At 37.5% G+C, this 22,411-nt stretch overlaps 1 protein-coding gene across 3 annotated transcripts in view; it reads right to left on the bottom strand.

The window, feature by feature from the left end:
- The window catches only part of LOC107094438 (chromosome unknown open reading frame, human C15orf41), an 83,572-nt gene that overhangs the window by 31,616 nt on the left and 29,545 nt on the right, over positions 1–22,411 (bottom strand). For 2 of the 3 annotated variants that reach the window (XM_015390030.1, XM_015390045.1), the window contains 5 exons: positions 18,822–18,901; positions 18,183–18,232; positions 15,024–15,091; positions 12,773–12,838; positions 11,834–11,939 (listed from right to left, as the gene is read on the bottom strand). In XM_015390030.1, coding sequence (XP_015245516.1) covers positions 11,834–11,939; positions 12,773–12,838; positions 15,024–15,091; positions 18,183–18,232; positions 18,822–18,901 — 370 coding nt within the window. The remainder of the gene's footprint in view (positions 1–11,833; positions 11,940–12,772; positions 12,839–15,023; positions 15,092–18,182; positions 18,233–18,821; positions 18,902–22,411) is intronic. The other variant, XM_015390037.1, reaches the window with a different exon arrangement.

The following is a 22,411-nucleotide window of genomic DNA, read 5'->3' as shown; positions in this document are numbered from 1 at the left end:
CTAGTCTGGGGCTGCATTTCACCTCCTGTTATTAATAGTCTCTAGATATATAACAAAAATCTCACATTTTTTAATGTAGTGGGGGAATAATAATTAACAGTCAGATCAATACAAATCAAATGAATGTTTTGCCAAATAAAGCAAAAATAAAACGCCATCAAAGCCACCTTTACACACAGCTCTGCTGAGAGAGGGCTGCTGCAGACGGGCTGCGGATAGCCCTGGCTGCGGTTAGCCTTGGAGGCCCGCTGGTTTCCCTGGTCCTCTCAACATCGGAAATTTCTTTTAAATGATGCACTTAATGAGTACATGGGCCATATGGTGATGTTTAAAAGTATAAAGTCCTCGCCTCAAATGATAAAAGAGAACTTTTAATTAAACAGTGAGCTTTGTGAGCACTCCACTGGAAGCTGCTGCCCAGGTGCATGCTGGGAGGGCTGTCAATATTGAGAAAAGTCTGCTCTGACTCATGCTCGGTAAAGAGAGAGGGACGAGAATATCCGGGGACTTTGTCCAATCTCCGTCTTGTGTTCTTGTGAATTGTAACAGTACTAGGGCTGAGGCTGGTGACATTTCACAAGTACACAAGAACACACAAATACACATATTGTGAAACGACCAAAGAGTTGAGTTCATTTGGCCAAAAATGTCTCATAAAAGTCAGACATGAAAGGGCTGATCATTCCTACCTGTATACACATTTCAGGCTGGATGTGGTGGTGAAATGGTGTACGGTAAATGTTTTATGGGCACACTTTTGACTCATGAAAAAGCCCATCTATTGAGGCTATTGTTTATCACGTAACACAGCTTGAAACCTTCCAGATTGATTTCATCAGCATAACAATGGGTTCATTTTCCTAATTTGGCAATATATTCACCAAATCCCATCCAACCAACTATTTGGATTTGGTGGAATGTGATAGCCACATCAGGGATGTGCGACGACAAATATGTAGCAAATGCATTATACAGATCCTAATCATGCAGGGATATTTCTGGAATTATGTTAAATCATTGAAGCAAGGTGTACCTGATGAAATGGTTGGTGAGTTTATGTGGCTCCATTCTACAGATTTAAAAATATTATCTGGTTAATATAACTCAAATCTGTTTTAGAATTAAGGGGATCTGTTGGAGTGATGGCTACAAAAAGTCTGCATGTGTCTTAGCCTCTTTTTGGCATCCTTCTGATAAATGCTGCTGACTTCTTACTGGAATAAAACCCAGAAGGTCAATGTAGATTAAAAAAAGGACTGGGAAGAGACAGCAAGGCAGAGAAACTGAGGGTGAAAAAAGTGTCTCTGCAACTGTGACGACATACATTGTGAAAGCTGACAAAAAAATGCACGTTCATCTTAAAGAAAGTTCCATAGCGAAACAGGAATTCATGGAGTAGACATGCTCACACCTCATTTTACTTGAGGCTCTCCTCTCCATCTCAAAGTGTCACAGGAAACGCAGAGACAGGGGGAGGAGTATATACTGCTGCCTTTCCCGCTCCTCGTTCATACAAACAGCGACCATGTCAAAGTGGCTCTTACGCTCAGCGGTAAATGACAAATTTGGATAATGCGCACAAACAAACTGACTAAAATAAACAGCAGACACGGAGGCTTAACCTGAGCTAAATCCTCAGGCTGCAACAGCCCTGCGAGTGACGATTACACCCCAGACGCCTTAAACAATGCGCCAAAACGAACACCCTTAAAAGCATGAAATCCTTGAAGCATCAGAGCCGACTTGTCATTTGTCATTAATATTCCACTTTGCCTGTGCTTTGGGGGCCAGCATTGCACTTCTGTGTGTTACTGCGCCCTAAAACAAACACTTGCAAAGCCCTTAAGGAGCCACCACAGTGAAACATTTTTTATGGTAGAGGAATATTCTACGGAGGATGTCATAACAAAGGAAACAATGAAAGGCCACGTTCCTTCACTGCATGGCGCATCATTTATTATATATAAGAGAAAGGCTTACTTGCTTTTCTGTCTTACTCTGGAAAAACTGAACAACAAAACATTAAAACAAATATAGTTACCATAAAAAGTCACCTTGCCTACAATTTAAAAAACTAATTCAAAGTAAGAATTTTTAAAGATCACTTTCTACGAATCCGATGCTTTTTGGGGAAGAAAACACTTCTAAAGACAAGTTTTGTCTGCACATTTTTTCCCTTGTTAATTTTAGATTTCTGGAATATTTGCTTTTTAAAACATAAACCTTAGATAGCTTTAAAATATTGTTAGAGTGTTGTGTTATATTTTGGTTATTTTGCATCTATTTGAATTGATTTTACTACCTTCTGTGACTTCTGAGAAAGCATGTACGGTATGTTGAGATTGAAAAATTTCATTATTTATGGATTTAATCATTTGTCCTTGTTTTATCACCATGATATTAAAAATGCCCTAACAGCAGTCAAATTACTGTGATCATTAGATCTTCTTTAAGAAAAACACTACTAAGGTGTTCATGTTTCATCCAAAATCTGCTGTATACATTTTTCCAAAAACCTCAGTTAAACGGAGGCAGAGCACAAGCCTATGAATTGTCACTTTGTAATCCCAGGAAAACCAGGATCTGTTCTCAGTAGCGACATGCAATGTCCAGCAAAATCGTATCATCAGAAACAACGACATGTGGGCACCCCTTCTCAGGTGACATCCAGTGTCTGCTCTGGATTAGTGATGCACCAGCTGCAGAAGCTGTTATTAATCGTATCCTTCTACTTTATGGCACAGGCATACACAAGATGACAGGCTGCAGGCACATATGTTAACTGTATAAAGTGCCTTAAAAAAAAGTATACATTTTCCTCGAGTTTATCACATAAGAGTCATGTATTTTGATGTATATTATAACACTTTACTGCTGCAAAGTGCAAACCAATCAAAAGTAGTACATAATTATGAAAGGCAAGAAGATAAATGTTTTAACTAATAATAACATATATAATAAAAAAAATTACTCTGGCAACAAAGTATTATATCCAGTGAAACTAATGGTATCATTAGTTACATTAATTAGTAAAGTCAACATATGCGTAACTTATTCTCAGTATAAATCCAGCTGCACTGTGAAGGCCTCAACAGTTTCTTAAGGAAATTAATAATAACATGCAAGACCAGGATGGCACCATGAACAGTTCCCTAGTTTGTGTATTTTGGTGTATCTCTCTTGGTCATTGATTCTATACTGCAGATATTTTAATAAGAACAACCCCTAAATGTTTGGGTGACCTATTTAAGCAGTTTCTCTCTAGTTTTCATAGAACCAGACAGTTTTCCTGATATCCTAGTTTTCAAGAGCTTTTGTTTTTACAGACCTTTTATGCCTTCAAAACCACCTATAGGGACAACCCAACAGAGGCACTTACAAAAGCAGTGACCATGTTCTTGTCTATTGATCCATCTGCTGCTTTTAAGTCCGTTATTAACTAAAGGAGCCCAACCCTATCCTAACTGCTTTTTCTATAAGTTTAAAAATCTGCAGTTCACACCACACTCACACACAGCAGGTCTACCAACACCTTCCCGACTCCTATCTAAAGCCCTGCCAACACTCCAGGTCACAGAAGATGTAAAAAGGATCTTCCAAAATCAGACATGGAAAAAAAGCTCCAGGTCTTGATGGTATTTCTCCACAATGCCCGTGGTAACCAAATTATTTCAGATCTGTAGTCTTTAATATTGTTTGAGTGCCTGGTTTTATGAATATTATGGCATATGAAGGACATAACAGGCCCCCTACTGAACCCGTGTATTTTACTTACAGAGTATACTAGCAGATGACACAGTTCACTTGAGCCTTCACTTAATCTTGCATACCTGGTCCACCCAAGGTGGTACTCCAGGATCCTGTGTGTGGACCTCGGTTCTTTTTCCAACTAAAGAGAAATCATCCAACAAGTACTCACCCAGCCCACGGCCCCCACCTGTCAGTATGAACAGCTTCCCAACTGATCATAAGTTGTGAGTCAAGACAGACAGCATCTTGTCCTGAACAAGACTCATCAGCACCTGTAACCCCAAGGAATGCACCCCCCTCTTCTCCCTGTGACGAGTTGAGAAATAGCAACTTGCTTTTTCAAAGCACAGAGAATGCTGGTAGTGGTGTTGGAGAAAGCAATTTTAAACATCTGATTGGTATATGCAACTACAAAGTAAAAGTGAATAAAAGCACACTGCTCAAAAAAATAAATGGGAAACTCAAGTAACACATCCTAGATCTGAATGAAATATTCTCATTAAATACTTAGTTCTGTACACAACACAAAAACCATGAATGGAAATCAAATGTATTAACCAATGGAGGCCTATATTTGGAGTCACACACAAAATTAAAGTGGAATGACACAATACAGGCTAATCCAAGTTTGATGTAATGTCCTCAAAACAGCACAAAATTAGGGATCTCCTTCCAAACCTGAACTAAAGCTTCTGCCAACTCTTGGAATGTCTGTGGTGCAATGTGGCATTGGTTGATGGATTGAGACATGGTGTCCCAGATGTGCTCAATTGGATTCAGGTCCAGGGGACAGGCCATTCCATAGCTTCAATGTCTTCATCTTGCAGAAACTGCTGACACACTCAAGACACACTAGGTCTTGCATTGTCCTGCATTAGCAGGGACCAAGCACCAACTTAACTAGCATATGGTCTTGCAAGGGGTCTGAGGATCTCATCTTGGTAACTAATGGCAGTAATGCTACCTCTGGTGAGCACATGAAGGGCTGTGCGGCCCTCCAAAGAAATGTCTTCCGACACCATTACTGACCCATTGCCAAACTGACGATGCTGAAGGACTTTGCAGGCAGCATATCACTCTCCACAGTGTCTCCAGATTCTGTTACGTGCTAGGTTTTAATGTGCTTTCATCTGTGAAGAACACAATGTGCCAGTAGAGAATTTGCTATTCCTGGTGTTCTCTGGCAAATGCCTAGCATCCTGCATGGTGTTGGGCTGTGAGGACAACCCCATCTGTGGAGGTTGGTTCCTCATTCCATCCTCATGCATTCAGGTTCTAACTGTTTCTAACTGTACCGGTCCCACTCCTGGGTTTTTTCCCCTCTTATGGCCTCCTTCACATCTCTTGGTGTACTGGTCTGATGTACTGGCCTAGTGTACACTGACAGCCACAGCAAGCCTTGATAAAGCATTGATTAGCTATTCTAGATGATCTGCACTACCTAAGCCACTTGTCTAGGTCGTAGGGTCCATCTCATGCCATCATGAGTATGTATGAAAGCCCCACCAACATTCAAATGTGACCAAAACATCAGCCAGGTCAAGGTCAGTAAACTATATTAACATTGGTCTAAACACGTTTATACCTTCAACTATTAACCATTATAAGAAAATTGATAGCAATTTAAAATATATTAAATAAAAGATTTATTGTCCTGAATCAATGGACATGCTGAGACTAAAAACGTCGATATAATGTTAGATTCAACTAGAAAAGAAGCCCAAACGAAGAAAAGGATTTCCAATGCCAATTGGTGCCAGTGACAGCAAAATGCCACATAAATCATTTTCTACCCATTTGTTAGACAGCTTGTCACAGACCAGATTGCTGATGCTATACAAATCACCAGATAATCGTTCAAAACCCTTACTTCCTCAGTAATCATAGTATTGCCTCCATTATGTATATGAAAAGTGTAACAAAGAACCCCAAAGGACAGATCTATATTAAGATCTACAAAGTATGTGCTTTAAAAGCATAATGATTATTTGCTGCAAATACATAAGACTACAAATCTACAAATCACTCCAAGATGTAACTTTTAAAATGATTTAACGAGACAAAAAGTAAACCATTGTATTTGCATGTGCAATCAACCCCATAACAAATTTCAAATTGGTCATGTATAGCATCAAACCAAAAAGTATTACCCCCCCATTTCATACGGGAGAGAAATGAGCCATACAGTCCATTATTTTGCTATAAATCATGTTTTGTGGAAGGCTGACAGCTTTTTATCAGATCTAACCTTTTCAAGCTTCTATTATGAGAGCCAACATTTTCAACTCTGACATATTTGCACTTCATGAATTGCATAGCTGATTTATGTTGGTAAGGATTGTGCGATCCTTGACTGGTACCTAAATTCATTTTGATGAGATCACATTTTAGACAACATCATAGTTTAATAAAGTTTGAATATCTAAGGGCTTCAAAATAAAATCATCCATTTCTAAATATCACAATATTAAAATTAGAAAGAGCTGCTTGAATGAAGCCTTTGGTAGAAACAATCATATTCAAATTTTTTTGGATAATGTATTACCCAGCTGCATGCAGATCACTGCCATACATCCTTGCATATGATCCAAATTTCAGTGAATGGTGACCCAAGGAAGAGAAAGGTGGTGGCAAACATGCTTATTCAGAATTTATATGGTCATCTTAGCTTCTAATAAATTAATTAAAGTCAGATGATACTGCAGTGCAAATCTGTGGAACATAAAACATGCCCTGAAATAAGCACATAGCCACTCATTTTGACTTGCTTTTAGTGCACTTCAATTTACATGAACTGCAACACAAATTCCGCTTATTTTTGCACCACGAAAAACTGCAGTCTATTGATTGACCAATATTTATATGCGCTGCTAAAATCTGGGGCCAATTTTCCAGGCCAATGTTGCTTTTTCTTTCCCCATTAACATGATAAAAATGAAAAGGTGATGACAAATGCTAAACTATGCTCAGTTTAAACAAAAATAAATATCAATTAACAAGTTAAAGACTAATAATGAATAAAAAATGGAGGGAGCAGCAATAAATGCACTTTACACAATCTCAAGGCATGGCTGCTGAATACACTAATGAATTGGTGAATGTATGTTTTGTATCTGCTGATATGGAAACAAGAAAAAATGAAAAAAAAAAAAAAAAAAAAAAAAAAATTAGCGCCAATAATTTTGTGTGTCTCTACCACAGTCAATATATTTTGCACACTGCAATTCAAGCACCACTGCATGCTAAATTACAATGAAGTGTGCATAAGGGCTGAAAGAAAATTTATCAGATTAACTATGATTAACTAGATAACCAAAAAAAGCCAACTAATTCAAAAACTGAGTAATACCTAACTGGGGTAAAAATACTCTAAAAGAAACAATTTACTGAAAGAAAAAAATCAGAGCAGAAATGAAAAGAAAAAAAAATGGCACAAAATATTCCTTCAAATTTTGCATCAAGATGAAAAACTTTATTTTTAAGTAAATTGAAATTAAAGCAATACAGGTTGTACTGTTTTTGCCCAACTCCATCTTTCACCAAATATAGACAGTTGAACTAGATTTTGCAGTCAAAACTGCTTTTCCTTGGATATCAAAAATCACATGATGACATGTGTAGACCAGAACCTTGATTATGGTTTGTTTGCTTTGTGGGAGAACCCTTGGCAACCCTGACAAAGTTCACCGTATATTAGATGGCACAGTTAAGTTAATAAGCACACAGGAGTACATATTTCTCTCCATGCTGTGCTTAACCTTACGCACTTGTCCTAAAACACATGAAAAGCTCATTATGTGTTTAATATTCACAAGCAGGTGAATAATTTTTATGCAACTCTGATAGTTGGGCAAGATAGATCGCTCAATTATCTGAACATCCGTCAGAGCGGAGGGCTCGTCGGCTCTGGAACGCCACCAGCTAAAGATTGATGGCTGGAAGACACCAATAGCCGCTGCTTCGCCATCTCATCCAGGCACTGGGCCTGAACGTAGCATCTGAATCTGCACCAGGCTGCTTTCCTCTCCCTTTTTCCATCCGCTGTCTTCTTTTCTTGGTAGCATTGTAGGTGAAGCGTCATTACCCCTCACTCCACTGAAGAGGGGTTCATTATGGGGTTAGTGTGTTGGCAAGACTATTGCTTGGATGATAAATGCAGTTGTTGAGGGCTTTGGAGGGAAAATCAGTTATGTTTTATTTTTTTTTCTTCCAGTCTACAAAAACATGCCCCGACTACACTTTGCTTGAAGGCAACCGAAGAACAATTAACACGAGCACTGGGTGAAGCGGCTCAGTTAAAGCAAAGAGGGAATTCATGAAAAAATAAGCAAATCACTGAAAACGTCAATCAGAAGCAATGAGGTAATTACAAAGAGCGGTGTGCAATTCCAAGGGCAATAACAAAGAAAGCAGTTTAAAGTCAAGGTCTAAAATCAGATTTTGAAGGATGAAGGAATGGGCAAATAAACCAAATGTCCCTGCTTAAAGCTTTCCCAGAAAACAAAACCCAATAGGAGGTGAGATACGAAGGAATAAATTAATCTGATCCCTCCCTTACTGCCCGCTTTTCACTTAGAGAACTAAAACATGCATTTTCACTTTCTATGCTCAAAATTTTTGTGTGCATACCACGCCATAACAAAGATTACAAAACCTAATAATCATCGTATTTAAAAAGTTACACGACTTTTAGATAAAGGTACCACTAAGAGCTTTTTACTTTGTTCTTTACATAATTTGCTTCTGGACCTACTCGGTTAGAACCTTAATACACTTGGACAAGACAATGCCAGTCAAAATAAATGCAACATACTGTACCTTAAGGCTAAAATTTAAGAGTAGCATAGATTGGAATGACAGAAACCATCCCATCATAAAGTTTGGGTCTGCTGGCAAAAGCTGGTAAGCCTCTCGGCAGTTACTATCTATTGCTGAAAAAGGTAGGTTTCACTGAACTTGAATTGACATTATGGAGTTCTTACAATTACAATAATTGAAACCACAAGTTTTACACCTGCATACACTCGAAACCTGATTTTAAACTAAAAAAAAAAAAAAAAAAAAAACGTATTATTAATCACGACCTTGGGATCTTAACTGAAATTAAACAGCTAATTGATACAGCTGAATGATATAAAGCGTTTTCCATTGAAACGTAATTATTTTTGGGAGGGATTTTTTAGGCTCTAATTTTAGGTTACCAAACATTTTGGGCTATGAAACGATGCTGCCTGCTACAGGACATATGTATCAATCATCTGTCATTTCATAAAGCCAACAGTACACTTCAGATCAGTTTGGCAATGGATTACAGTTCCTCTACATAAAGCACTCATAGTCATCTGTAAGGAAAAGTGATAATATGACTGAGAAGTAATATCTGGAGCAGGTCAAAGCTCAGTTGTCTGGAATCAATTTTGATCAAGATCGGTTCCAGACAACTGAAATCAATTCCCAAGACAGTTAAGGCTTTTATAGATACCAATGTCTACGGCTGTACATTGTACACCCTTTACTAAAAAAACTTCACTTAAATGTTCAAAATTTCCCAAGCAGTAGATGCTGGATTTGGAAAAATACATTTTTTGCTGCTGGGGATTCCTATATGGGGTCTGAGCGCCTCTGAAATCGAAGTAATATATTAAGGCAGGCTCGTAATCTTGATGAACTGACTGCACATGTGTACTTTCTCACTTAAAAACATATTAAACTACCTTTTACCCACTGATCACAGAGAATATAGCAATTCCACTCTTTGCCATTGAACACAGGAGCAGCCCAAGCAGTAGATGCATCTGTAAAAACAATAGACGAATCTCAGGAACATCAAAGATGATCTTGAGGCACGTCTGACCTTAATGTGTACAAGCATCAAAAATAAAGCAGCAGATGCTTTTTTTGCTGCTCTAATTTGCTTGTGGTGTGAACGTAGCATTACACTTTCTGATTGTTTGAATTAATTTATGAAACATAATATTGTATCTAAAAATCATCTCGTCTTCCTAATGAAATCCACCTCTAGTCAAGCACACATACTTCCCATAATCAGGACAAAAGTAGTGTTGTAATGCTTAACAATTCCTGTAATGAATGAATAGCACAATGAAAAAAATAATGTCTCATCTAAACATCCCTCACTTAACAATAAAAGTAAACAATAACTCTCAACTCCCAATAACAGATGATACCCAGCCTCAGCAATAAACGAAATAATGTCTGTTCTGTAGGCTATTGGATAAAATAAATGAACAAATGAGCTAATTACCAAAAAATACCTCTTGTGTAGCAAAAATAACTCAAAATGTACCAAAAATGAACAAACATATCAATAGACTATCTTTACTTTCGGTGTCCAGGTGGCTTTTCAGATTCCTTGCTACTCCATTGGACACCGAGCCATGTGTGCCTGCTTTGCACACTGTTCACAAGGCCTCCCGTTTGTCTCGACCCGGTCTGAAAGCGGGGAAACTCTTTTTAAATCGTCGGTAAACATACATTTGTGCTTTTGCATGTTGTTGGTGTACTGACAGCCACGCTACAGTATCTATATTCTGATTAAGAACAGGGCTGCCCGCACTGACGCGGCTCAGGGATTACATCACACGCAGCGTCGTGCGCAGTGCCCTAAGGCCTGTAAATTTAATGGTCCAATTGAGGTAATTTAAAAAATCAGGACATTTCCTCACTTTCTAAAAAAAAACCTGGACGCCCGGGACAGGACGTGAAATACGGATATGTCCCGGGAAATATGGACGTTTGGTCACCCTAAGTTAGCTGCATTCCACCTCAAAATGCAGGAAAAAGCCTTAAGATGTGATACACCAAGGTGTACACCCTATGAAATATTCCTAGCTGAAAGCCTGACACAGTTCCTTTGTCACAAACTTAGATTACATCAGGAGAAAATAAAAAGATGCTGAATAGGTGTCACCTTTAACACCATAAAAATAAATAAATAAATATTTAAATAAATATATATATTTTTTTCCCCAGCATAATATTTGTCTACACTGAAGAGGTCAACACAGCATATAAGAGTACAAGCTAAATACCTTTGCCCCACAGCAGCGACTTTTGGCTACTCTAGTTTTAAGTAGGTTTGAAAGTCCATAAAGTGTTTTCCCCTTCAGACTTTTTTCCCTTAATCCATCCAGAAATGTGATCCTAATGTGGAACTACACAAGAGCCAAAAACATACAAAGACAGCTCGTCTCTGCCAGGGTTTTGGACACAACGCCTAAGAAAGGCCCCTCCTGGCAATCCACTGCCATGTCACTAAATGTCAGATGGCCATCACAGCTGATTGGAATCAGTGCTGTAGTGAGGTACTGCGGTCCAGTGCCAAGAGAGGCATGGATATGAACCACCAGTCTGTTTGCTATTACACAGGTTTCTTATTATATCCATTGGTTAAAAAAAAATCTTTACAAAACTGACAGCTATACTAAACAAATATTCTTTTTTTAAAGTATTTAAGTATTTTTTTCTAGGCTTTCAAAAAGAACTGATTGGGAAATCTGACTTTTACCCTCTTGCTTTAGATCTGTACTATGAGTCCAAACAAATACTTTTGATGGTTTCTACACTTGTTTTAAACAGTACGGTTTCACAGCAGGAAAAAAAAAATCCCAGATTTTGTTTAACTGGCAATGACATCATCATTCCAGCAATTCATTCAGAAATGTGAGCACACACACAAGTTGGTTCCTACAACGGTCAGACCACAAAAGGCTTGTTCCTGTCCAAAAGTTCTCATGACAACAGATGTAATGCATTAATCACCCACTTCCTAGCTTTCCTTCCAACACAATGTCTGTATTCTGCCAAACAATCGAACCTGCAGAAAGGCCATTCGGACAGCAAAGAGTTCTAATAACAGGGGCGAATGTGGAAGTAGCGCAAAAAAAGGAGGCACCATGAGGAATTCTGTGGTAAAAGCAACCCGTACCAGGGAGGAAGTGGTGAGAGTTGTTGGTAAAAGATACGAGCAGCTTTTATTAGTGCACAGTTGACGGTGGTTTGTGGTTAATAATACAAAAAGAAGGTAAGTTGAGGAAATAATGGCAGGTAAAACAAAGCTGACCTGTTCCAGTAGCTCCAGAACTGCTCATTGAGGTAGGTTCGATGGCTGTGATCATCCCCAAAAGATGCTTTGCTTTCAATCCAGTGTATGATGTGTCCTTCTACAGCTTTATTAAATGAAAAACAGAGACTTTTGTCAAATGGGTATATCTTGAAAAATCCACAAAATGTCAGTAATTGACACTGCAAGTAACTGAATGAAAGAGAAAGAATGTTCAGGTATTAATTTTGATAAGCATGACAAAGTTATTTAAAACCAAATTAAGATTCTAAGAAAATCTGAGGATTGCATGGTGCAAAAGGAATGATACAGGTTTAAAAATATACTATGACCTTATTAGGGCCTGTACATTCATTTGGTCAGTAACTAAAGTTCCAATCAATACTTTGTAACATAACATTTGTGGGCAATGACAGAGGTCTAACATTTCCTGCAAGTCTTCACCAGGTTTGCACACACTGTAGCTGGCACAAATACATTCATAAAAATCCTACAATATGATTTCCTGGATATTTTTCCTCATTTTTTCACTTATAGTTGAAATGTACCTATGATGAAACTTACAGACCTCTCTCATTATTCGAAGTAGGAGAACGTGCACAATCAGTGCTTGACTAAATACTTTTTGGCCCCACTGTATACTGTTAGTCTATCTAAACTAGGTCACCCTACAGAAAATTATTATTTAAGATTTTGCTGGTCCTTTTGATTTAAATATTATTCTTTATGTTTTCCTAGAGCCATAAACTGCAATAATATAAATCGGAAGTGTTTAATCAAATAAATTTCTAGGTTTTTGCCATTAGAATAGATTAACTAAAATGAATAAAATCTTCACTGACAATCTAATTTATTAAAGATTTGTATTTAAAATTATGCATGAAACCAGCAATAACTAGCTCCATGTAATTTATCCAAGAACTTTCTATGTGTACTCACCAACAGGCACCTCTAAGATGATATCCGGCGTTTTGTCATAGCCCATAGTTCTCAGCTGGTTTTCATCTAAGAGATATAAAATAGAGATGTTTCATATTTTCCACCTAAGATAATTTTTTTTTTGTCCATTTATCTTATTTTGATTTCAAGTTTGAGCACTTTTACAAAACGCACACATCACAAATGGTCATTGATCTAATTTTAATGTAATACTGGAGAAAACTGCAGCTGAGGACAAAAAGTTTATTACAATAGCTATATGGGCATGTTCCATGTTTGCAGTCTTTGCACTAGAGCGTGTCATGCTTAATTACAAAGCTTTAGCTTCAGGACGAAGTTTGGCTTTACTTTAGATAATATATTGCTGGACGAGGATGGCTTTGGCATTATACCTCTGTAAGCTTGACCCCTGACTGTGCATGCTGCAGCCACTGTCCTTGACTTCTGCTGTGCTCTGGTCATTATATCTACAACACCTGATTTCTCCATTAAATCTCAGGCTGACCAGGTCATTCAGTTCCAAGGGCCTGCCTCTTTGTCTTCAGCCAAGCTCAACTAATGGGGCATGGAAAGGAATTGAGGAGAGATGGAGGGTGGCGGGAAGGAGGTAGCATCATCAGCCAAGGGTGAAGGAAGAGAGCCGAGAGAGGTCAGTAAGAGCTGCCAGAGGCCTGTGGTATGGAGGGGCACCCTGAATGTGGTGATTCAGTTGTAAACGCATGTGTGTGTGTCATAGCATTGAAGCTTCTACTCACACACACTGAGCATGAGGATATGATCGCCTTTTTACATCAGCTTTGATTAAAATTAATGGGCCATCCCTGCTGTTGGGTAGCTTATTTCCAATCCATTTATCAGATGGGGTGAGGCTGCTTCAGTGGCCCCCATGCCCCTCAAACTCAGTTTTAGAACGGTCCTCTGTGCAGCCCTGAAGAAAGGTCAGCTCTCTATTTCCAAATAAATGATTTGGTCTCAATGAAGGAGGGAATGACTTTTATCTTTCATCATTTATCTGACCTTGGAGTGGTGGGAGGAAGCGAGACTTGAAAATTCAGCTCGATTCTTTTTAACTAGTAAGTGTGAGAAAACGGGTCAGATATTCTACCTTTAATCTTTTTTTAATCTTTGACCTGGTGATACATATTGTGGGTGATTCTGGTTTGTTATTTATTTAACAAACATAATGTTACCTAAGAGTTGGTTGTGCACCTATTGCAGTTTCTGGCTGCTGACTGATCTTTAAAAAGCCTGCAGACTCCGATTTTGGCCAATATCAGTTTCCTTTTATACCTGACACTGTCAGGTGCAATATGCTTATAATACATCCGTAATGTTTCAATCTTATTTCGTACAAAAAACAAACAATATCTGTGAAACAAACACAAACTTGTTTTAACTGCATATGTGCTCTCAAATATAAATTAAAAGCCTTGAAATCATAGTAGGCTGTTTTTTGTTTTGTTTTTCTTTTGTGTAGTTAGACAAGATTGGTGGAAAAGATCAGTTTCCTGAATCTCAAGGAAATTGGGACAACCAGTTGTTGCATCCCTAATAAGAAAGCATAAAAATATGTTTTTAATCTTTTCAGACCAGCAGCAGTCATAGGGCTTTTGCTTTCACACACAGTTTTAGCTTCAGAGTCATATATTAGCAATAAAAAAGTTGGCAATAACTAAAAATACAGACTATGTGTTCCATTCCAAAAAGCAGTCTATCCTAGGCTCAGTTCCCAGACTTCCAAAAGGGTTTTGGCAGTTTTTTGGAAATCTCAAAGCCAAGTCTCAAAGGCTCTGTTATGTTGAGATCGTCTTCCATTTAAAAAGGAATTTGAAAACAGTTTAAATTATAAAAAACAATTCAGAAAAAATAGTATTTTTAGGTAATATTCAAAGTATTACCAGCAGATTTGTGATTCAGCTAAAACAATAATGAAAAATATATATATAACTGACATCCTTTCTGAATTATCTGATAAAAAATAAAGATCAACAACTTTCTTACTTGTGGAAAACTTTTAAAATTGTAAAATAGTAATGATCAAAAGGATGAAAAAAAAACCTTCAAATTGAACTGGAGTAAATGGACTATGGAACCAGAGACATAGACTTTAGCAGCTATCATACATGCATCAAAACAACTAACTAGAACTGGAAAAAAAAGATCAAGTAATTATACAATTTGTTAAAAAAAATCAAAAAGCAAAGCTAAAGAACTACCTCATACCTATATTTAAAAAGTGAAAATTGCTCACCAAGAAATGAAAGATTTCTCTCCATCAGCTTGTCACGAAGCAGCACCTCATGTTCTTGGCCAACAGCGCTGAGAACAATGTCAAGGATTTCAACATAGACCCACAGAAGCATTTTATGACCACTTAAATAGAAAAACAACGTTTCCCAAGAATGCAGACTATGCTGGAAAAGTAAAGCTTATTTACAAAAAGGCTCAAAAGAAAAAAAAAACAATGAACTAAATATTTAAGAAGTAGAGAGAGATGTTACCATAGTGAAAAATATTTGGCATAAGACATTTTTTTTAACCTGTGCACACATGTAGAGCGGTTCAATGTGGAGCCCTACGTCCCATCATGCAGCTTTTAAAAAGGTAGCAGGGAAGTGAGGCTAAAACAATTAATGACCTTAAAGTCTGTTCTTTAGTAAAGTTCTGTTTTTTTAGTTGACCAGTGGCAGTGGAGAAAGAAAGGTCAACTCAACAAACGTCATGTCAGCATTTTGTTTAAAAGCATTTCGCTCAGTAGATGGCTTCATTTTTCAACCATGTTTTACATATCTGCTAATAAATGTGCAAACACTATCAACATTTCTTGGAGGGCAATAATGGAGGATTGTCCAGCATGAATGAGCAATTTAAGGCCTCATCTTGTCACAGCTTCTTATTTAGATATAAGTCCATATTGTGACTAAGGCACCACAAATCCCTTATTTTCTTGTCTTTTTTCCCCCAGCGTTTTTATTGTCATTACACTGCAACTAGTACAGACGGACAAAATGAACTCTGCATTTAACCCATCTCCTTGGGTAGCAGTGGGCTGCCATTGTGCGGTGCCGGGGCAGCGATGTGGGGGTAAAGGGTCTTGCTCAGGGACCCAGAGTGGCAGTCTGTGGGAGTGGGGCTTGAACGAAGAGCCTCTGGATTCCAAGCACAATGCCCTAAGCTCTAGGCCACCACTACCCAAAGCAGGCATTAGCGTGAAGGCACACTGGCAGCTCATTCCCCGCAGCTGGGATACGAACCCAGGCTTCGTGTTTGCAGGAAGGGTGACTTACCACTAGAGCAGCTTATTCAGAGATCAACCTGGATCAAGCTTTAGATCAAATTCCTGCTGCGTAACTCAAGTATGTTTAAGCTTCTCAATGTTTTTAAAGATCTTTTTACTAGAGAGCAAAGTCTGTGGTTCAAGTCATCGAGGTGCAGAAGAAGCAATTCAGCCTCTGATCATCATGTTCCCCCATCATGTATCGTTTCCTGTATAATTTTAACCTTTTTTATGTTTGGACAACAATTAATTAGGTTTAAAAGGCAATTATTTTTACACATGAGTCTGGTTGGTTCCAATAACTTTTTTTCTTCAAGAAAAACATCAAAATAAAAAAGCTTTTGTTTTCTTTCTATTTAGCTTACCCTTTTCTGGTTTTAACATGTACTGTAGGTGTGATAAAATAAACATGAAAGCACTTTTTTATCCAAAGCTGCATTACCAAAATGTAAACATAAATGGCAGGGAGAAAAAAAAAAAAAAAAGAGCTTTGATTAAAGACTATTTCTAATCATTCTGGACATTGCAAATCACAAATCCCATCACAAATGAATAATAGGCAACTTTTAGAACAGGCCCTGTCAATGATACTCTATTGTCCAAATGATGGTTCCTGTTATAGAAAGAAAAGAGCTACAGTAAAAAACTTTCATCATTTGGTCAAATTACAGCATCTATATACCAGTACAATTTCAGTGGTGGAAAATTTTAGGCAAGGCTTCTTTTTGCCTAAAATACAGATGGTAGTGCTAAACTGAATACAAGCAAACCTTGATCAGGTACACTTTATCTTTTTATTGAATAACACACCATTCCCTTTCTGCTGTTAATATTACTTGGTATCCATCTTATTCTCTTTTATACTTAACCAAGCAGAGAGCTGAGTAAAGCATGTATATTCTATTTGAACTAAAGAAAACCACAGTAAAGTAGCGAACTGAGATGTTTTATATCATGATTATATTAGTTTTAATTTATCCTACATCCCAACAGAAAACATGCAAACTGAAAGGCACTTATCTATGAAAAAAAAAAATTAGTTTCAGGTGTATCAAATAGGCTTTCTTTAAAAAAATAAATAAATAAAATAAAAGTAAAAAAAAAACTAACAAAAAAAAAACTGTGCTCTCCTTTAATGTAGAGGATGAAAAAAATGCTTAAAAAAAAAATCTAGAGTGTATTGATCACTGCATGTGCTCAGCTCATTCCTACAGCACCTACTTAAAATAATGCATTTCTAACTAAATGCCATTTTGAATTAAACTGAGCAATGGATGCTGCCATAGAGAAGAATCTTAAATTTACTATAATGCTATGCAGAAATAATTATTATTTGGAAGAACAAAGACGTTTGCTAATAGGATTACAATATAACAGCAAAGGGGGTTTATGCACACATACATAAAAGGACTCTTCCTCTCATGTGTAGATAGAGTTCTTTAAAGGTGTACAACAGTGGGGCGTTGATAATGAACTAGGTGGCAGGGTAACAGATTTTCAACTCACAATAAGAGGACCACCACAGAATGGGGAAAAAGAGGGGGGAAGAGGAGGAGGGCGGGACGGGACAGGCTTGACTGGCTGTGAACAGAACAACCCAACCTCACCGCACTCCAGAAAGCCTTTGGAGACACTAACACATGCATACACATCACTACAATCATTCAAATTAAGTCTCCACCCCCAGGAAATATTTGGTGCGCTACCCAGCTGGTCCACCCTCCCCAAAAAAAAAAAAATCTGGACTCCCACTCAGCCCGTATGCTGGGGGCAAAGTCAGTGCCTGTTACTTGGCACGAGTGTTTACAGCTTTATAGAGGAAAGCAAAGAAACAGGAACATTCACAATTTGCATCTTAGAAAAAAAAGTGCTCTGCATTTTCTCCCCACAGTGCATAACGTAAAACATTGCATCTCGTCTCCTGAAGATGCATTTAGATCAGCCTATCCGCTCCTCTTACTCCTCCCTCCATTGCCTTCGAGCCTTAGGATCGGTGAGAGTGGGATGGCAGACGGGATGAAACGCTTCACTCTGTGAAGCAGAACTTTTATGTCAGGTGAAGCCAGACACATCTCATCCCCCTTCAATAGCTCCTCGTCAATTTCAAGCTTAAAATTTTATGGGATAGGATACTGTTTGATGCAGTCTACCAGTGGTCCATAACAGCAGTCATTTATTGTGCACTGAAAAAGAGGAGGAAGAAATATTACCACACACAACAAAAAAAAAAAAAGAGAAAAAAAAGTGAAGTCAGGAAAAGCCCATACAGTGCTGAGAGGTAAAAAAAAAAAAAAAAAATACAGTAGATGCAGGCACATATGACTGGATGCCGTGTGACTTTATCAGCAAACACGATTATATGTTGACGTCTGGCAGGTGCAGCAGCAGCAGCATTTAAAAACATTATTTATGAGCAGAGCTGGAGAAATGATGGGCAAACAAACAAGGTTATACCTGTTTTTGAAAAATATATGTTTTCCTTTAAAGCAAAAATGAATTAAACTAATTTCTGAACCATGAAAAGACAGTAAGAAAATTTTGAAAATAGTCTTCGTTGAACATTCTGACCAATGGGAAAACATACATACATTTTTACATATTTGTATCTATAGGCATTTCCTATTCACTACTTGAGTCTGATACATCAAGTTTTTCAAATCATCCAAAATCACAAAGATGATGTATGGATCTCATAAACACGTGTCAAACATGATACACTTGGTGTAACAGGGTTAAGATTGATTAGTGAAATGCAAAGTGTAAAGTCTTTACTTGGTAGATATTTGTTGCTAGTATTTGGTCGGCAATCAATGATGGCTCCTTCAGCATGCTGTTGAGGATGGTTTTGGAAGCTAAAAAAACAAAAAAATCAAGCAAAGAGAAAGTTTAGGGTACATCAAAGACACTCTTTTGTTAGGGGTTCACCAAATAATCTTTTACAAATCTTGGAAATTTAGGATGGAATAAAAAAAAAAAAAAAAAAAAAAAAAAAACAATATCATCATGTTAATACTTTCCTGTGGACATATTTTCCCCTTCCCTCTGCTAACTTTCTATTGAATAACCATAAATGAATTAAACTAGAATAGAACTTTATTGATCTCACAATGGAGAAATTCACTTGTAAACAACAGAAGGTGCACAAAGGAGGAAAAGGTCCATGAAGTATATACAGTGCATCTATATATCTAAATCTATATATATCTATATCTATATATAAAACCACATACATACATACATACATACAGTGGATGGTAAAAAATAAAGGACAGGCTTTAAGTGACTTATCCTTTGTGCAGCTAAGTCGTGGCAGGTAAAGTGCGGTTTCCAGTTTTTATATATTTTTTGAGAATAGAATAGAAGGCCACAAACCAGTGCCGCAAAAAAATCTAAAAAAATAAAATAAAATAAATACACACACCAGAAAATACGTATCTTAGATTATTTTAACTCTAACTGTGCCAACCGACCACATGCTTTGGCATAAATGAGGATTAGATTTGAAATCCTTCATTTTTGTGTTGTATTAAAAACTACTCATTATGGGATCTACACTGTTATATTGTGGATTATACTCATTCAGAAAAGCAAAAAATACAGAATCTGGTTAAACTGTATCAATGACTTTTTAGCGTATAGAATACATTTTTACAGTTGCTTAACACAATATAATAAAAGAAAGCTCATAGTCTTAAATGGACAAAAGATAAAATCTATATTGCATGATATTGTGCAAATATAGACAGAAAATGCAGCCTGAACAGTTTCTACAGTTAGTCTCGTATATCTCCCCTTGTCCATTAGAGAGCGCATGCAGATTTTCCGTAGATAAATGTTTCAGTCCACAGCACAGCCGCCTCATGTAGTTTATCTTGTTATGAATGCAGAGTATTCTGCATCTCTCATCCCATTCTTTCTCGACTAACATTATAAATCAGCAAAAGCAAGCATGTTGGATTGACTCTGTGTTATAGCAACAGCTAAAAAATTCCTTAAATCACTTCTTAAAAAGATTTGGATTAAATGGATTGTATCATTGTGTGACGAAACGGCTGAGACGTGCCATTTCGGTGATATATCTCCGCTGCAATCTGACAGAGACGCGGCATCAGAGACAATGCGATGGGATGTTTCTATTCACATTTCAAGCATGGATGGTGCTAGCACCAATCTGGCAGAGATTCTCAGAAACCGATTGAGAAATGCAAATACTACATATGCACTTAAAGTTGTGCTGGTAAAGAAGGAAGAGCTAAAAATAAAAAAAATATTCAATGCAGTAAAACATAAAATACAAGCTACAAAGCAATGCTATGTAATTTATGGCATCAGTTTTCAGTAAGAGAACAACTGAGCAGAGGTGTAATAAGATCTCATGGCATATGGCTTGCAATACATGCATAATTTGTCAAAGGAAGGCGTATTGTGACTTTTTGCAAAGTATATGGTTTCATTCATTCCTGGATTTAAAAGTGTCTGATTTAGGGTTAACTTACTCATGTTTGAGACACTTATTTTGAAGTAAGAAAAGAGGCAGATCTAACATCAGCTACATATAGCACTGAAGAAGCCTCCAACAATTTGTATGGCGGCATCAAGGCAACATAGAAAACATTTCTAAATAGATGAAGAACATCTATCCTTTTTCGGATAAGAAGGCCAAAGTTAGCTTCTAGTCAGCACTTAAATAAAGAGGTATTTGAAGTTTTATGTGACTAGACTAAATCTGACACACTCTACTTGAAAATATATAATACTTAAAGAGACATTTTGCAATTTTCTACTGAAAATTATACTTAAAATTGCTTATTTATTTGTCCCTTTGCAATTAAAACATTGTTTGATGAACAGACTGACACCTCAGTAGTTCAGGGCAGATGCATCAAGAAGCTTGTAATCTATTTTCAAGAATTTACCTTGGGTCGGAAGTTCTCTCACCTCACTCACCAATGTCAACTGCATGCAAGGTGAAAAAAAAAAACCTTATCAAGTAACAGTGCAAGCTATGACATGAATTAGAACAGTGCTGCAGATCTGTGTTTTGGCCGCAGGTGTCAGTATCATTAGAAAACCCCATTTTGCCTCTTTAAGATCAAATAGCTATATTAGTAAAGTTAAGGGTAATGCCACCTTTGTTCTAGCAGTGAAAATACAAAAGATAAGAAGCTGTTTTAAAGCTTTTATTTGCTTTAAGACCACCTTAGAATATGATAAGCATAAAATATGCTGTATATAACATAGCTGCACATGATGGATTTAAATGTATATATTATATCCTGTGGCATTTATTGTGATCATTACAAAATTGCAGATAAACAGTCTTTGACCTGGATGCAATGCTGGCACTCCCCACGCAGTGAACAAAGGCAGACATGATCCCTTCTCTAAAATATAAAAGGTATGGAGGAAGGAATGAGAAGAAACCCCATTTAGCACATCTCTCTTTTGTTTCTTTGTCTTCACATTTTTCTGCCAGATCTTTTTTTTTTTTTCCCTATTGCAACCTGTTTTCTGTTTCTGTCTCTTCCAGCCAAGATGCTCCACCAACCCACCCTCGTAACCCCACAGTTCCTTTCAGAGCTGCAAGGCACAGGGGCTGTGCTTTATTTCGCTGCTCATTTTTCTCAAAGATTGGTACCTTCACACTCAGATCCATACTGCACTCGTGTGCAGTGCAGGCAGCGGTGAAGAAAGAGGGTTATATTTTCCCCTTGAGTTAGGACACCTCTTGACAAATGATAATGGATAATCAATACAGTGGGAAATATGAGGCAGCAAACTTTATGAAGCTAGGAGACATATTACTCCCCAACAACACTGGCTTCCCTTAACAAAGTCACTACTCGACTGTGCCTAATAATCTGAAGGAAAATAAAAGGACCTGCAATCACATCAGCAATATTGGCAACTTATTCGACTTTAATGGCATTTTGATTGATTTTTTCCCTCTCTTCCTAATGGCCGTTTTATAGATTTGATGCTAGTTCTGCAAAACAGTAGCGTGTAATAAACCTCCCCGAAGGCAAACCTTGGCCATTAAAGCTCTTGTCTTACTAGTGTTCATAATTGGAGGTTGACCACTGCCACATTTTGGTCTCTCACATTGCGCTCACACTCATCTAGGACTAGACTTCAAAGCTCTCGTGTCTTTACAGCCCTTTAGAATTTTTCATTGATGGCCACAAAAAGTGATCAGGTGCAGTTCCGATGGTATTTTTTTGAGCAATGGGGTTAAAAATAGCCGTAAACAGGTGACCTTGGCGCTGACATTGTGAAATTTCAGCCAAGCATTGACCTGATGAAAATGGAAGGCCAGGCTGCTAATAAATCAGGATGCTTTTAAAATGAGTTAACCCTAATGC

Source organism: Cyprinodon variegatus, unplaced genomic scaffold (assembly GCF_000732505.1).
Source record: "Cyprinodon variegatus isolate N-32 unplaced genomic scaffold, C_variegatus-1.0 Scaffold21, whole genome shotgun sequence".
Classification (NCBI taxonomy): Eukaryota; Metazoa; Chordata; class Actinopteri; order Cyprinodontiformes; family Cyprinodontidae; genus Cyprinodon; species Cyprinodon variegatus.
This window is presented reverse-complemented; position numbering and strand designations above follow the sequence as displayed.